Here is a 17,794-nt window from a genome sequence, read left to right as displayed (position 1 = left end):
CTATGCACTGGCTTTTTTTTTCAGTGCTTTTCTAGCCCGAGATATAATAAATTAACATCTCGTGGCTTTTTCCTGTCACAGAGGCACTGTCGTCAGAGGTAATACTTGTACGTGGAGCACAAGCGACCAATGCAGTTTTTGCATAATGAGCGTTTCTTTATCGGTTAGGCTGTCGAGTGTAGGCAGTGTATTCTCGCTGCACGGCTGTTTCTTAGGCACCGAAACTAAGGAAGTGACCGCTTCTGGCGCACAGTTTCCCGATGGTGGTAGTTTTGCAAGATTGTAGAATGTGAGTGCATTAACAGTAACCAAAAATTGAGCGGCATTTGGATGGTCATAGATCCTGATGATTGCCGAACAATGCTAAATACGCTTTCAAGTCTGTCTTGGCTCGAGTTTGCAGTCATCACATACATAAAAACAAGTGTGCTAAGATATGCAAAACTCATTAAGTGTGCTCTGAATTGAAACACTGAGTCCCTCTGCTGTGCTTTTGCTTAAAAACACGCCGATTGTGGCCTTTGCATGAATTTCCCACCTTGTGAGGTGTTCAAGGAACTCCTTTAAAAATGCAAAGTTTGGTGACTGCGGGTATAACACTGCTTTTGGCACACACGCAGTCATTATACTTATAAACTTATTCATCCTTGTAAAAAAGATTCACTGCCTTCCTCGAAGTCATAAGAGCGTCCTAACTGGGTGCGATAAATAAAAAGGCCTCTAAATGTACCTACCAAATAGCTGGAATGCTGGAGCAACTCTCATTTTCTCAAAAGAATTGGGGTTCAGGTGCATGCTGGTGATCTTCGGCATGGATTTAAGCGAAACACTCTGGGTGTCCATTTTCCAAGCTTCTCGGATCGGTTTGAGCGTGCACCCAACCCTCAGGTTCGTTAAACCATTTGCCTGCAAATGCATTTCGCACATTTTTAACTGCATAGTGGAAATCCGAGAGAAAATGCAGATGGCACATTGAGCTGGCAAGATGTGGCGCTTGTCACGTTGTCTAGACATGTCGCGATCACACGTCCTTGTGAACACACACACGCGAGTCAGCGTTCATGGATTTGGCAAAAAAACACCAGTATTATGGGCTCGCGACCAAGAAGCAGCGCGCACCACTTCCACAGCCACGGCACGACCACCCCTGCAGGCACGACATTCCGAATGTGTGCAGCGCCTCCTGCGCATTCATCCGAGGCGCGGCCAATCGGTTCCGTAGAGAGCTCCGCGCGAACGGCAGACTAGCAAGTATTTCTAGGGACCCTACCGTAAAAACCGGAATATAAGTTGAACTTTTCTTCAAAAAAACATGGTGAAAAGTCGACCCTCGTCTTATATACTGGTCATTGGCGGAAAAAATACGGAAGTCTTGCATCAATGGGTGGCTGAAGTCAACAGCCTCCATCACCATCGCCATCAGCAGCAGTGCCGCCATTTTGCGTTTCAGTAGATGCAAAGCGCAAGCTAACGGCAATTTACCGTCGCCTTCAAGAAAAACACGATTGAGTACGAGGAAGCTCACAGGAACCTGGCGGCACAGCGCGAATTTGGAGTATCCGAAAAGAGCATTCAGTACTGGCGGAGGCAGAAGCTGCGTATTCCAACTTGCAGCAACTAGAAGAAAACATCATTTCGTGGGCAGACCGTAGTGTATCGAGAATAGGAAGGAAACGTTGCGCTGCGAGCAAGATCGCTGCCTGTGACTGCCGAATGCATCCGCGTGAAAGCGGCAGAGATCGCGCGTGCCTCTAGACTCACGAGGGCGCAATTCAAAGGCTCGCCATCCTGGTTGCGGCGATTCATGAAGAGGAGGGCTTTGCTCTACGGCGCCGTACTTGCCTGTGCCAGAAACAAACACGCGGGCCGATTGGTGCGCGATATTGTTGAAAAATTTGCCGGGTGTACATACAAGCAGCATTTCAATGAAATTAAATACTGTCACCATTGTGCAACCTCTCGAGTCGCATTTGTTTCAAAGTAAGGATGTCCTTCGGTACTTTTCCCATTGAAAAAGATCTTTTTCATTTTTAGAATTGGTTAGGGGGTTGACCTATATTCCGGTTCGACCTATAGTCCGGTTTTTACGGTACTTTTGCTTTGTCGCATGTGGCCTATAACAAAACATGAGTGATAGATGTGCTCTAATTTTTATTTACTGACGACTCTGCCGCTCCTAGGCCTAAAGGAGAGTGTTGGTTTGTTGACAAAAGTGGTTCACGCTCTCAAACTGAGGTGTCGCCATTAGGCTGAAGCGTCCAGTCTAATGCAATCCAGTATTGTTGTGTCCACATTTGCGTACACTGAACTAGCTGAACTAAAAGTGCGGATGTGACAAATAGCATAACGTCCCTTAAAATGTTTGCATTTAGCATGCGTGAATGTGCAGTGCTATTCTAAAACTGTCTACTAGGCAACTCGGCAGGCTCAGTTATGACGGCAGCTCAACCCATCTCGTGAATGGGTTCTTAGAGATCCTTGTGCTCCTTTTGCGGTCAAGGGTGAGGCAAGCTGGAGGTGGGGGTGGGGGAGTGCAGTGGCACGACATGGGCCCATTCGGTTAATTCGCCTGGTCAGGTTCGCTACCTCGCTACTATCGGGTGCATCTTCCTTCCACTGCAGGCCCGGCGGTCCTGGAGGGAGGCCTTGGCAACCTAACGCATCCTCGGTGAGAGACCAGCACTTCTGTTCTGCTCCTTGGGCCCTGCTGTGTGCACAGGGACACGTGTGTGGCCACTGTTCACAGTGCTGATTCACTCTTATTATCATTTTTTTTCCCCCCTGTGCAGATGAACTACTCTTCCGCATCTCCCGGCAGTCACTATGGGGTTCGTGCCTTTCTTTCCTTGTTTTTTTTTCTTCTGAGCACTTACAGCGCCATCCAGGGGTTGCACTGCACTTCGTCAGCTAGCTGTTTGCCCACTTCTCCAAGGATCGCTAAGCTTGCGTACTATGCTGGCGGCTTCCAAAAAGAAAAAAATTAAAGTAAGTCTTTTTTCGGTAAACTAAAAGAAAAACATTCAGATTGGCCACCGTCCATGGCATGCATGCAAGGACCTCAACGCAGCAATCAGCATACAGCACATGATGCAGGGTGGGTATGCCCTTGTGATGTCAGCGATCAAAGGTTGCCGCATCGCCAGGCTGTTTTAAAAGAAATGAAAAAAAAGGAATTCATTCATTGAATGAACTCTTATTCGAGGAATTGTAATGATATGTGGGGAATAAAACGCAATAATCACTTTGCATTAGAAAGTTGGCTCTCCTGTCCCCTTCAGCAGTGGACAATGCGGTACACAAAGATTTGAATTGTGCAGGGTTGTAGATGGTGGTCTTGACCAGATCTTCATGTTTTTAAATGCGCCTAATTGGTAAACATCTCTATCGTTAACTTAAGTGCAAAAGTTACAAAGCAAAATTTTCACAGCATGTTGAGAAATGCCTATTTCAATTGTTTTCATTAATTTTGCTTTGGCTCAGTTCCTTTTTTGAAGCTTGAAACAAAACTTAAAAATGCTGTTCACTCTTGCTTCGCAATGTGAGCTCGATTAGCACCCTCAGACGGTCTCCAATGGAACAACACTGTTTTGAAAGCTGCAATGAATAAACAGACCACTGGCCACCACGGTGGTTCCATGGTGAGAAGGAGCACTTTGCTTAGTTTGTGCTCCTGCTCCGGCATCGCAATTCATTCACACCGTCACTGTTTCATGGCGTAGCACAAATGATTTCTTGCATTACAATTTGGCTGCAACCCGTACACAGCATCGCTATTTTCCTCCGGCTTGGTGTCAGCATTGCTGCATGCACCCCATGCGCTTTGTTATTTCCTCTTAAGGTGTTTGCGATGAGGACTTTTCCTGAGGAGGTTTTTGAGAGGAGGTTTCCTGACACTGCAACTTTAATTCAAGTTCACATGGCGGAAGACACCCGTGCCTCCAGTCAGGCTCGTGCGCTGGCGGAATACATGCCATAGTCGCGCTGTTTCTTCAGTGGCGCTAGGCCCGTCTTATTTCGCATTGAAGCTGTAGCAAAAGTGCTCTGAATCTAGTCGCTGTTTATCATGAAACGTCTTGCCTTGCAACCGGTTTACCATCACACAATAACCTCATGGTAAAATGAACCTAGACTTTGACACCAAAGTGTATGGAAAAGCTGTCCAAGTGAAGGCCACCTCACACTGACGGCCGTGAGTGGCACACGTGGAGTGCCGCTCTAAACAGTCTGCCAAGGCATCATTACTGCCAGTCGAGCAAGGGATCTTCGCGTGGCGTTTGCTAGCAAACTGATCTAGCTACTAGATTGGCGCTGTGTGTTTTTGATCCTCAGCTGTCATCAGGCATATGTCATGTGACCCATTTTTTAATGCATTATCGCAGCTGCTTGCCTGACCCAATAAAGCTTTTAATGACATGAGGAGTTAAGTGCAGTCCATGCGGATTTGCTTGCATTATAAGGTCTCCAAAAGTTTTGAGCTCTAGAGGACGGGCAAATGATGCAAGTGGGCTCTCCAGTGCACCATTCAAGGCCTTCAGACAGGTGTATGAACGACTGTGCAGTAAAAGCTTGGGAATTCATACTGGATCTGGGCCATGAGTGGGGTACGCTGGTCAGAGGCGTGGCAGAGCTGCCGCTCATTGCGACTACCAACAGTGCCAGCAACTTCATGGGTGTTCTCGGCTCTCCTCCAACAGGGTCCTCCGGTCTCCGGGTCTGGACCCCCTGGCCCGGGCACGCCCATCATGCCCAGTCCACAAGGTGCGCATGCATGTTTCTCCTGTGTCTCTTCCCGCCTGCCAACCTTTGACATGGCCAGCCATCAAAAAGGAGGTGCCACTTAAGGCTGGTTCACATGCAAGCAACTGAGTGGCGCGCATCGCAGCAAAAATTTCCAACTTGTTGGAACCCTCGCTGCTGACCGCCGCAACAACTCAAAACAGGTTTTTGCAACATGGCGGCAGGTTTCGCTACCATTTTCGATTGCATTTGAAACAGGCTTTAGGGTAGCCACAGACTGGCAACCCTTGCATGCACTTCCATTAAAACCAGAGCAGCCCGAATACACATGGCGCGGCCACTTTTCTCTGTTAGTCCTGGACGGCTGCACTTATAAAACAGTTGCCACGTTCCTTATCTTTTGTTTCTTTAACACCAAAGATGTCGGTGGTTCAAAATGAAGCTCCTCCTGTCACCCCTAGACTCATACACCACACTTCATAAAAAGAGTAAGAAAACAAACAGGTCAGCACTGCACCCTGCCATGCCACCCATGTCAGTTGGGCACACAGAGAAGAAGGCTCGCCCAGTTTGTCCATTCACTTCATCAGGCTAGGGGCGGCTAAGAACATACGGTGAGGTTGTGAGCAGTAACTTTTTAAAATTATTCTGTATATTGTAGAGTGCTCACAAAGCTTTTAAATTTGACTCGAAATTGCAAAGACCACTTATACCGATTTGTTGCAGTAGAATATAACCGTCTAAATCACTTCAGGGTCTCTTTCTCTTTTTTGGAAGCAGTCAGCGTAGTAACGCAAGCTAAGTGATCCTTGGAGAAGTGGGCTTGTTCATGTCTCTTGTCTTGAGATTTGCGAGGAAGTAGGACTCATTAGGCTCATGCCGTATTACTGAAGCATACAGTGAATGCACGTTAATCATTTGTTATGGAAGTGGTTTCCATTTATTAGCCAAATGCCCCCGCATGTGCAAAGCGGCACGTCCAGTGTCTGTTTCTGCCAGCGTGCACCACGAAGGGCGTGGCAGTGGTGTTGTCGACTGCCAATTACTTCTCTGCTACTCTGGTAGCGCAGTAATTAAAAACTCAAAATTTAGCACATGGTGACATTAGAGTAAAGTATGCAGCGTGGAAGTAGCAGAGAAAACTGGTGGAATGCGACAGCTTCCTTACTGCATGCATGCTTCAAATAGACAAACATATTTTTCTTGGCTGGTAGAATTTTTTTGTGAAGTCCTACGTGAGTTCAATGCTTCACTGCCTGCCAAACCTTTAGCTTTCACCACGCTCTTTTCGCCCCGCCTGCAGCCACGCACACGACTGCTTCTGAGGCCCAAGGCTCTATGCTGCTCGCGTTTTTTTTTTTCTGCTGCTGAATTGTTAACCAAGTAAAACTCAAGTATATTCATTAAATGAGTGGTTCAGTATAATAGTACACCACTTAGCATTACGGACTCAGTTTCCCTGGGCAATGCTGTCACATAGACCAAGTGAAAGAACTCTTAGGAAGCAAGCACGTGAGGCACGTGATTTGTTCACGGGTTCTTTTTAGGCCACCTTGAGGGGAATGAAGAGCATGCCATTAACTCAAGATGGCAGCTGTGAGGAACATTAATTTGCCAAGTCTGTCCCACCCTACCCATCCGGTTGAATCTGTTTTGAAGCTAAGATGGTGCCTTCTACGGCGGCAGAGATAGCTGCCATAGTGAAGAGTTGGCCCTGGCATTCTCTCTTCTCACGTCTGTTTAATTGGGAAATCGAACTTATCAGAAGCCACAAAGTTTTGCTGGCTTCTAATTTTAGTCATATTTTAAACTATTATATTTTAGTCCAAAGTACATTAAACTCAATAGCATCCGATTTATTTGTCCCTGTAAGGTGTGTGTTTTGGAAATATCATGCAAGTTTAACTTTTGGAGTCTGAAAAATCATTCGCTACTGTATTTTGCAAAGTGCACTGTGTCACTCTGCTGCACTTTCGAGGGTGACAAACTTGAGGCCCACTGAACGTACACCGCAGCGCTTGAGCACAGACACGAGGATTGCAGTGTTGCAGCTGGGCACTGTTGCATAATACACAATACACAGAAGTGCCTTTAACGTAGGGGAGTGAACTTGATATCCAGAACACGTGAAGCTTCCACCACGCTAGGGCGAAAGCAACAAGAAAATGTCGGGGAACAGCAGAAGAGATGAACGGACATGTTGAGAGGGTGGGGTGCAGAAGCAGTGCCGCCGCTAGAGTTTGGGCGAATTCACAGGAGCTTCCTAAAACGTACGCACTTCTTGGAAAAAACAGGAAGACAAAATGGCAACGACCCAAGCACAACTCGTGTCATATGCAATGTAGTTCTCCTGTATTCTCTAAGAAGTCTATACGTTTGAGAAGGTGAGCACCCAACTGGCCTCTTTGTTAGCATTGTTCAATAGATCTTGCATGGCTGCCCCTACAGTTCGAAAGTCGGTCCCATGTGCTTTGTGTGTTGCTGCCTTTTATTCTCCCCTCCGTCCACCCGCCTTATTTTTTTTTTTTGTGATGTCACCGGGCCGACCGAGATGTGAAAATGCACTGCTTCTGTTTTACCCTGCTGCCTGCTGTTTGCACTTCACCGCCACCACTGTCTGTGTAGAAGTGCTCTGTGTAAGCAGCGTAGTGGGCAGTGGCTCGCTTGGCAGGTGTGTCTTGTCGCCTCTTTGTTGCTCTCTCCCCCAACGTGTTGCCCCGTGGCTTGTGTGTGTGTGTGTTTGTAGGTACCCCCGGCCCCTTCTCCCCCGCCAGCCATCGAATGAGTGCCCCCAACGCTAGACGAGGTGATCACCCTCCCTGCCTTCTCTGCCTGCCTCCCTTGCCCCCTCGCATGCCGTGCATGGCTGCTCTGCAGTGTCCGCCCTCCCTCTGGGCCACCTGGTTGGGCCGTGTGCCAGTTGGTCTGGCCGTGTGGCCAAACCACCTGGCTCGCTTTCCTGCCGTGGTGGCGATTTGTGTCCAACTGTGCACCTGTGATGATGGGGGTCAATGTTAGGTTTGTAGCTGTTAAAAACAGCCATTGGGTAATCTCGTCATGTTGTCCACCAGCACCCAAGTGAGGTGTATTGCATTCTTCGAGCTTATTTGGGGGCACATCTCGAGGGAGAGGTTTTGTGCAGTAATTTGCCCTCGCTGCATTCTTGGTGTTGCTACAGCAACAGAGGTACTAGCTGCTGTTGGCTCCCTGGTTAACTCTAATCCTCATGGACAGCTTTCGGTGGGTGGGCGCTTCATTTCAGGAGTTTGACTTGATAACCAGGGCAGCGCCACTGCAAGTGGCAAGTGGAGAATGAACCGGAAAGCAAGTGAAACATGTAGTTTTATGGTGTTACTTCTGGACTCTAGGATTGTGAGTGTAGCCTGGGCACCCAAGAAGTGAACACCATTTGTGAATAGGAGGGCAGCCAGGAACTGTAATGGAAAATGTGCTTGAAAAGCCCTGCACTTCTGCCTCCCGCAAATATCCCTTTTGTGGGGCAAGAAAGCGATGATGCTCTTTCTATACTCTGAGGCTCTGGGCCAGGAATGGATTCAGGTGACACTACTCTAGCAGTGCCTGTGAGGTCCACTAGCCCATTGTGCAGTGTGCCGTTGACACATATGGTGGGTGGCATAGACCTATGTCGGTGTGCTTGTTGCTTGTCTATGTAAAGCTGGAAAGCTGGCCGTGCTTTGCCAGAAGTAAGGATGAGGAGAGCTGTGCAAGAAAAACGTGCCTAAGCATGGTTGTTGGCATAGCGATACAGAGGCATGTACTTTGCAATGTTGATGGAAGCTGTTGTGTGGGAAGCATTTTTCCAAATTCGTATCATCTTTTTCTGCAATTTATTTAGACTAAGTTTTTTCATTTATTGACTCATGATGCAAAGTTGTTTGGTTCTTGAAATCAAGAGATTCATGACAGCCAGGCTGGTCTGGGAAGTACTTGATGAAAAGAAAAAAACATTGTCGACCAAAAGGCAAGTACAATGGCATTTCAGGCTCCCATACAGAAGCTTCGTTCACAGCGTTCTCACATTCTTGGGGCTTTTTTTTTGTTAAGTTTGATGTGGCAGCTTTCTGATGCAGATTTGTGCAGTGGTGGTACAAAAAGCTTTACTGTGGAACTAGTGGCATAAGTGTTGCATGACACTGAATACGGGCACAATTTCGGGCACTTGTCCGTGCCAGTGCACTAGTCTTTGTTTCCCTTCTGGATGATGCACAATGAGACTCTCTTGGAGCACAGCAAAAGGTGAGGTTCGGTACAGCACCACATAAAAAACTAGCCAATCTGTGCAACATGTTCACACCAGAATGGTGCACCAGTTCGACAACTTACTTCAAGTCATAGCTTAGACATCATAAGAGCCGTGCTGAAAGAAGCGAGACATTGTCACTTTCTTGCAACGCAAGAGCAGGTTTGTACTTTTATGTCTGGAATGTTCAAGGCAGTGCAATCTTAGTGGCTTAGGGTTTGGACCCCATGCCAGAACAAGTGGCCCGTGTGCTGCGGTTGCAGTATTTCATTCCAAGTCGTGGCCACTCCTCAGCCAGAGCATAGCAACATACTACTACTGAAAGGTGCCAATTTTCAGCAGCACTGTGGCATGTATTCCCTCGCTTTCTGAGCTCTGAACCTTGTGCACATGCGTATCGCTGCTAGAAGGAAGTTGGTTAGCTGTTAAGGATGGGGGGGGTCGGGTCTTTGGGACCAAAAATCGCGAAAAAATCGACTTTTCAATTTGGTCATAGTTGGATAAGTCTCATCATTTTCCATCTTAAATTCAAGTTTCATGGCTAAATATCGCATAGTTTATGAGAAATCGACTGGCAAAGGTGGAATTTTGACGAGAGCTCGCGAAAATAGGTGAGAAAATGCCCGTTTTGCGTCGCGTGTCGCGTCACAAGTGGCCGGCGCATCTAGGCGACTTTGGACTCGTTTGAAAGAGCAACGCCTCAGCTTTCTTTCCCGCCAGAACAAAAGGTCTACTGTGATTGGTCGCCGAGAAAAAGACAGAAAACAAAATATAAAATGCGGCAATGCTATTGGCTGTTGGACACCTTGTGGCGAAATTCAAACGCTTCATTGGCCGGCGCCATTTTTTTTCAAGGCTCCGTGCTCGTCCTGCGACGCCATTTTGAAAAAGGCCGCAGTGGCTTGAAACCGTATCGGAAGTTTGCAGCACGCATAAGTTTGGGGGAAAAATGTAAAAAAAGCCGCAGAAAGTAAGCGGAAGGCACAAGTTCGTCGGCAGTGATGTCAACCAGCAGCAGCGGAGTGCCTGAGCATGAACCGGCGGATGACGCTACCTTGGCAGCCATTCCGGCGTTCGTTCCGAGCGTAGTGCATATCGCGGCTGCAGAGGATGACGGAGAGCCGGAGGATGGTTTTACTTAAAAGTGATCGGAAGAGGGATAAGGGAATAACGAGACACAGGAGTGCAATTCGGCGGTCGTGATAAGCGCTTGTTTACCAGCTTCGGCGTCCGCCTTCGACATGGAGCAAATTGCGGGCTCGGGCGAGATTGGCAGCAGCGGGTCAGATTAGACACATTTCTGCCCAGCGCTGATCGCGAGGATTGCAAAGCACACTGATGATAAAATCGCCAGTTTGGCAGCAATTTCCGCAACCTAGCGCAAGATGTGGACGCTAGCGAACGAACATGTAGACGCCAACCCTCCATTGCCTGTGGAGCTACCGTTGTTACAGATTTGGCGGCGATCGACAGACTGCTTCACAATACAGTGTGCACCCTCGAAATCATTTTTGCAGCTTGCTTAGCGGCTGCAACGGCAAAAATGTGATTCAGACTATTCACTATGCGCCTTCTAAGCCGTTTTTTTTTTTTGGAAAATTAAGCACTCTAGTGGGCTTACACAGCTTCAAAATGTTTGATTGCGTTTTTCTCAGTTTCATTTTCTGCACCACCCTACACACTGCTGACAAGCTTTTCCCGGCTTTGATTCGCGAGATTTTCACCATTCTTGTTTTATTTGAAAGCTGAATAATTAGACCTTGCAATAAAACCATTGACACCACTCTTAATAAACTGTGAAAATATTAAACGGCATAAATAAAAATCACCTTTTTCCTCTCCACTTTTATGTGAACTTCAAAACATTGTAACTTTGGTTACAGAAGGGCTAGAACACGGAAAGTACCCTTATTGCAAGCATTAATAACATTAGAATCCACTGGGATAAAAATTATTTGAATCTGACTAGCCAATTTTTTCAAAAATTTGTCAGAATTTTACCGAAATTGTTGAATTAATAACAAACGACTTAATATACACAAAAATGGACACCATATTTGAAGTCAGCACACTAAAATACATAATAGCTGAAGTTTTCATTATGCTAAGTCCAATATTAAAAACTTTTTCTCTAAGACTCTCTTCCCCCCTTAACCCTTTCAGTGTTGGGCTTTTTCCTGGAGTGATGCGCCCACAAAGACAGAAGTTTTAGCAGCCTGGTCAAAGTAAAAACAGCAGCTTGCGAATGAAAAAAAGAGATGTAAGCGCAGTGCAGTAACCTTGCAGTGCCAGCAGCTGGTGGCAATGAGCATGCCTGTGAACAGGTAACAGCACACGGCCCGTAAACTTGACACTTCAAGCGAATGATAAAAAAATCTTCTACAAAGTTGCAACAGATGGCAAAACCATCCTCTCAAATGTTTGAACAAAGGATTGCAAGCAAAAGGGTGCTCCTTTCGTTCCTTCAGTGCTAGCATCGCTGGAGTCAGTTTCTCCCTTTGTCCTCCGGATTTGTTGCCAGGTTTGTGCCTTGTTTGTATCGTGATTTGTGTATTGGTTGACCGCTGAGTTTGGTACACATATTTTGAATAAAAAAGGGGGGGCGGGGGGGGGGGGGGGGGGGGGGGGGTTGGCCTGTGCACGTCTAAATATGGCATGTGAAAAATATTACTTATGTAAGACCCCCATACAATCGGCATAAGGCAGTGATCGGCCCATGACTCATGGGTTGCTGCTGGTATGGCACTGGATTTTGTAGTTGTAACTTGCCAGGGCAGCCATGCTTCGGAGGACTCCTCTGCCAAGATTTTTGCATGCTTTTTTAAAGGCCCAAGGGGCTGTAACTCCGCCATACAGGTTGTGGTGCAGCTTATGGGCACAAAAAAACAATTGAAGCTGGTGCCATCGGTTCCACTGCACCGAGTAGGGTGCCTATCCCATCTGTGTGCATAATCGTGGTTATGCATAGCTGGTAGCTGGCGAAGGTAGCTGGCGAAGGAAGTGTACCTGCGAGAGAAGTGAGGCAGGCTGTGAAGGTGTGGGTCCTCTTTGCGTGTGCACTGTTGACCGCCAGCCCCCTGGTGAATGTGCGCAGATTCTTCAAATTCGGGAGGTGATGGGATGTACGCCATGATGAAGCCCGTTCCAGGCGGCGGGATGCCCGGCGTGAGTCTTTTGTTCTGAACCCTTTTCTTTGAAAAAAAAAAAAAACTGCTTTTGTGCCGTTAGCCTTTGCATGGCAACTTGCATAATGAAAGTACAGATATATCAGACTCCAAGTGGGTTGTGGCAGTCGAATATACTGATTATTATATACGCAGTAGAACCTCATTAATTCGGAAATCTGGCGAATTTGAGCTGCCGGCTTAGTCCTGGCCAACTCCCATGTAAGTCTATGGCGTTGTACGCTTGCTGATTCAGACGCTTCGGTACTCACACCGGTTAATTCGAACAGGCTCCCGAAGGGAGGCTGTATCCAGGTATGACAGGCGTGGCAAGAGATCTTCGAAATTTCCCTACTGGCAACGAGAGTACCAAGTTGTAGTGTTGCTCTTGGGGCTATGATGTGCACACTGACAGCATGCATGACAAAAAATGGACGGCCCCGTCTCGAGAACGGTCACTTAGTTTCAGTTTCGCTTTTTTGAGCTTCGTGCCAGCGTGCAGTGATAGTAGCTCGACCAGCCAGCATTAGCCAGCCAACCTGAGCCAGCTAAGCTCAGTTTTGTATGCTAATTGGAACGCCTGGTGTTTTCTTCCCCCCCCCTTTTTTTTTTTAGAGCGAAAGCTCTACTGCTCCAGTTCTTCAGGGTCATGTCAGTATGCAAAATGACGTTTGGAGGCAGCGGAGCACAAAATAAGAAATTGGCAGTGGCTGAACTTTGCTAACCCTGGAATTCAGTGAAAAGCAAGCACGCTTGCTAAGCATCTGAGGTTCGTCCATGGCAGCTCCGCTACACGCTCGTGACAGCCGTTCGTGTACACCACTCGACGACCACGTAGCTATAACCTGGTATCACATGGTCTTACGACACCCCCATTGGATGTCATCACCCCATCTTAGGCGAAAGGTCATGAGTCAGGGGTCAAGGGTTCGACACCGTGACTGTACCACATATGGTCATACAAAACTATACTTTTGGTTGGGCTGAAGGTCATTCAAGGTTGTTGTGCTGCCTACTTGAAGGCTGCTTTACCTAGCGTAGTGAAGCTTTACGCTTCAAGACAATAAAATACTCCTTCCATTCTTCAAGGTCATGACGGCATGCAAAACGCCCTTGGGAGGTGGCAGTTTCAGGTTAAATGTGTTGATTGATTCCTAGCATGCCTACAAAATTATTAGCCAGTGATGGTAGGGCCACAGCACCTTGGTGTGAGACAGATGGCGTCTGTAAAACGGTAGCAGTGGTACAACTCCTTCAAGTTCAGTAGCGATTTGGAATCTCGAAGGCTCTCGACTCGGTAGCCTTTGATAGTGCCCGTGTAACAGGTAGTAGCGGTTACCAGTGCACTATACAGTAAAACCTCGTTAATTTGATATCATTGGGACCCGAAAAAATATTCAGATTAACAATGAGCTGTCTTTATTAGATGAATTTTGCGATTACTGTATGGCGCGTATGAAAGTAAACTTCCTAAGCGCTTCACAAACTTCCCAGATAGCCCTTGCTGGCAAAAAAAAAAAAAAAGACTCCCAGTGTAATTCGACACGTACTGTTACTCCCACTCTCGCTGCCGCAGTTGGTTTTGTGGTTTCTCTTAGGACTGCATCATGGTGTACGTGGAGCTCAAAACAAATAAATGTGTAACAGTGCAATGATAAGGAGAGCAGTCTATTACCCCTGTCACACGGGCATTTCGAGGGCCCTCGAACCGATCGTCTATCGACTCAAAGGCGATCGAGCGCTGCCACACGGGCAGTTTCAATGGTGATCAAGTCAATAGCCTATCGAGTCAACGGAGTAGCGCAGAACTCCATCGAGATTTCGAGGGCCTTCGAGCGCTGCCCAAGGCTGCTAGCGTTACTTCGAGCGGCGCCAAGCGCACTTTCATACACGACACATTCACGGTGCAAAAGCATGAACAAACATTATTCGCATAAAATATAATGCAAGCAGCCTGTAAAACTATTTTAAAATTATATTAGACTGCTTTTAAGTGGATTAAGCGCATTAATTTTCCGTTGCAGTCTTTGCGTTGCTTGCGTGCTTAACGTTGACAACATGGCGGCACCCTGCCCGCCCGCTTCACATCGATAACAGCTTCGTCGCTAATCCCTCAAAGCAATATCGTGTTCTAAGCTGTTGTATTCGCCTTCGATTTGCCCATTCTTACCTTCGCATAAAGTTTCAAGAGGCAAATAGCTCTTGTTTTTCAGATATTATGGCGATTTCCCAGGTCTTAAGCCTGACGAAGCAGCGCTCCGACGCAGTTGGACTGGTTTGGTTTTGGCTCGTCTTGTATTAGAGTGGCTACAGCAGTCTATGCATATGTCCGTCGCGTACGTGCAATTAAAAGCGTTTTGAACGACTTTCGCGTATGCCTGTATTTCAGCATTTAGTATACATTTACCAGTATTTTTGTTATTTTTGCAAAATCCAAAGTAGTGATTGTGGCGCCACACTTCCGTGGCGTAAGACACGAGAACCATTTCAATGGCCATTGAGGTTTGCCGTGTAGCAGTGGCGAGTTCGATGGCGATTGATAATCTCGAAGACCCTCGACTCGAGGGTGATTGACACTGGCCGTGTGACAGGGGTATTAAACCAATGGAGATCAAAAGTGAAGAAACAGCACTCCGCCCAACCTTCCAACTCGCATGCAGCCCGACTGACTGGCAACAAACCAAGTGCAAATGGTCCTGTAATTTCATATTTCGGTGCAATGCATGCTGAGAGGTTATCAGGCATTTATCACATTATCACAAATCACACATTATCACAAATCGAGCATTATAAACACCGTGGAATTAAAAATTCTTTTTACAAATTTGCATACGACTTAATGACTTGTTTTGATGCCTGCAGTCCCATGCATCCTGCCGTGGACGGCTGCAGGATCTGCCCGTTCAAAACTGTGCCTTAGATCCTGCAAATACAGCACTCTGCATATAGGTCGACACGCCGATTTCAGATTGTCATTTTTCTGAAGAAAGTTTAACTTATACGCGACAGTAATCTGAGGTGCTTGTAACAACCCTGTAATCGTGGCAAGCCGCAAAACGGCACAGGCGTGAATTTCTGCAGTCCGCAAGCTATACCATAGACAGGCTTTTGTGCTGGTAGTACTGGGGCTTGGGCAGTTTGGGTATTAATCACTGGCATCATTGAGGGGCCATTGCTTCTTGGGTTTGTGGCACAAATGTGTGGTCGGGCATTCCTACGTAACGTCCCAGATCTTCGAATTAACCGGGCTGGTGCAGGCTGCCGCTTCAAATTACCAGGTCAGATTTGCACTATACTGAAGGCTGTTGGGATTCCTCGAAACAAAAGTTGAGTCAAAGGGGTAACTGAGGATTGCAAGAGAAGGCAGGCATAACAGCGGGGGGCAGAGAGCCAGCTGATTGGGTGGGTGAGAATAGGAAGGTCGAGGGGTCATGGTGGCCACAGCTGTCACAGGACATTGTTAATTGAAGGTCAGTGGGTGAGAGCATGGTTAGGCTGAAGATAAGACAAATGCGGGGCATTTCTCAGTGAGTCTTGTGCATTTTCAGGCCTCGCTGAGCTCAGAATGCCTGCACCTGATGCCCCTGCCGGCAAGGCATTGCCTGCTGCTTGTGCTGGTTGTAAACACGACTGATCGTGTGTGTGCCTTTTTTCCGCCCAGTTCCAGATGGGGCCTGGCGGACCAGATGGTCCCATGGGGTCCATGGGGCCTGATATGGGCCCACCAGTCATGAATGGCATGTCCTCTGGAGGTGAGTGGCTTGCACTTTTCAACAAGGGGCTAGAACATAGTGCACATCTCAATGCTGCACACTGATTGACGGATTCATATGTATTGCAAAGTGTCTATACTTTTCCAGCCACGCGTTTCATCTCGCTGCACACGTCTTGGCGTGCACATATTTGCTGTCCATGTTATGCACCTGGATGTAACGAAACGTCATGTAGTGAGTTCAGTAATATTATGAAATTTTCAATTCCCCAACACTGCCCTCACTGAAAAGTATGTATTTGTAAGCTCCATGTAGTGAGGGTGTTGCAGCGATTGGCTTTAACGTAACGAACTCACTGTGCAGACTTTGTTAGCTAACGCTGCGTTACTTCAAATCTGGCTGAGTCAAGTGAAAGTTTTATGACAGTAGAATAAAACTTAGGGATCCTAATGCTTTGCCTTTAAGAGTAGAGCGTGATGGCCTTTAATTTCACATAATTAGCTAATTCCTAATTAGCACACTCATAACTCATAATCACTCACATACCCATCAGTGCATGTCTCTAAGACACTTCACTTCGTCAAAGACCGCCACACACTTAGTAGGTCTACCTTTATTCAGCTTAAATCCACGAGCCTTCGTGGCCTATAGGTAGCATGTCTGTCTCGCAATCTGAAGGTCCTGTGTTAGATTCCCAACCCGCACAAATTAACACAATTTTCTTTCCTGCTCAAGTACTTCGTATAGTTATAGGAACCTCCCTGAGAAATCTGCGTCAATCCGAACATTTTTTGGCCTGTTCCTAAAATTTTATTAATTCTTTGTTCCATCGGGATCTTTAGCTCATGGCCAATGATGCCACCTTTTCTGTGGCAGAGCACCCATAACGCTATTGCATCAGTAAATGCGAACTCCCGTGAAACATTTGTGATCACAACTAGTGAATGCAGTAGGCGCTGGGCTTGAGTGCCAATGGCACCTTTCCATGGCAAACGCAGTAGTCTCCACAGATTTGTTATGTAACGTCGCATTAATTCTCGTGAAAACAGTTCATATTTCAAAAGAAACACAACTCGGCAGTATGTGGAAAAGAACACATTGGACGAGCAGTGTGTGCCTACAGCAGACATGTAGCAGAAGCGAAGGCTGCTGGCAACGGCTGCCGGCCAGACGAGGAGAGGGGAAACACTTGAATTGGGTTGGGGATTCCAACTAACCGTACTAACTCTCCCCTACTGTCTTGTAGCAGCGTCATGCGAACATGGTAGAGATGGTGGCAGCTGTAGTTAGTCTGTGAACATTACAAATTGTTCCTTCATATTTACAACTTTGAGTTACGGGGTTTCACTGCCAACATGCGGGCTGGGACACATTTTTCTTGTTTCTTTTTTAATCTCATTATGATCTATGTCAACATTGGTTAGGCGATATCGCGTACATTTATTCTTTAATGCGTGAGCATTAGAGGGGATGTGTCGCAGAGAAAGTGAAGCCCCAGGAGTTAAGTCCTAGGAGTGGAGCCCTGCCTAACGGATTGTGAGCAGAACTGCCCATTGTGGCTGGTGGCAGCTAAATTAATGAGTGGTTGCGAGAGGTTGCCTGGGAAGTTCAACCTGGGTCGCACTAGTCTTCCTGTATATGCTCCTGCAGGGAGCCGAGTTGCATGAAGTCCGCCATTTTAAGTTCTGTGAGAAAGACTCTTCTCGTGTGGCTCGTGAAGGCATTTTGGAAGCACGGCACTTTCTGCTGGTGGTGCACCTATACAATACCCCCCTCAGTCAGACAACAAAGTGGCGCGGGGAAAACAGTCGTGCGACTCTGCTCCTTGGGGGAGCATAGATAGGAACACTAGCTCTCACAAGCCTCACCGGTGGCAGCACCTGCAATCGCAGGGCAGTGGCGCATCGCTTAGCTTCTGC

The 17,794-nt window shown here is 47.1% G+C and overlaps 1 protein-coding gene across 17 annotated transcripts in view; it reads left to right on the top strand.

The window, feature by feature from the left end:
* The window catches only part of Ssdp (Sequence-specific single-stranded DNA-binding protein), a 96,138-nt gene that overhangs the window by 62,301 nt on the left and 16,043 nt on the right, over positions 1 to 17,794 (top strand). For 9 of the 17 annotated variants that reach the window (XM_077644400.1, XM_077644398.1, XM_077644404.1 and 6 more), the window contains 6 exons: positions 2,623 to 2,668; positions 2,790 to 2,828; positions 4,695 to 4,758; positions 7,484 to 7,543; positions 12,093 to 12,163; positions 15,824 to 15,914. In XM_077644400.1, coding sequence (XP_077500526.1) covers positions 2,623 to 2,668; positions 2,790 to 2,828; positions 4,695 to 4,758; positions 7,484 to 7,543; positions 12,093 to 12,163; positions 15,824 to 15,914 — 371 coding nt within the window. The remainder of the gene's footprint in view (positions 1 to 2,622; positions 2,669 to 2,789; positions 2,829 to 4,694; positions 4,759 to 7,483; positions 7,544 to 12,092; positions 12,164 to 15,823; positions 15,915 to 17,794) is intronic. The other 8 variants (XM_077644406.1, XM_077644411.1, XM_077644402.1 and 5 more) reach the window with 1 other exon arrangement.

This window comes from Amblyomma americanum, chromosome 11 (assembly GCF_052857255.1).
Source record: "Amblyomma americanum isolate KBUSLIRL-KWMA chromosome 11, ASM5285725v1, whole genome shotgun sequence".
Classification (NCBI taxonomy): domain Eukaryota; kingdom Metazoa; phylum Arthropoda; class Arachnida; order Ixodida; family Ixodidae; genus Amblyomma; species Amblyomma americanum.
This window is presented reverse-complemented; position numbering and strand designations above follow the sequence as displayed.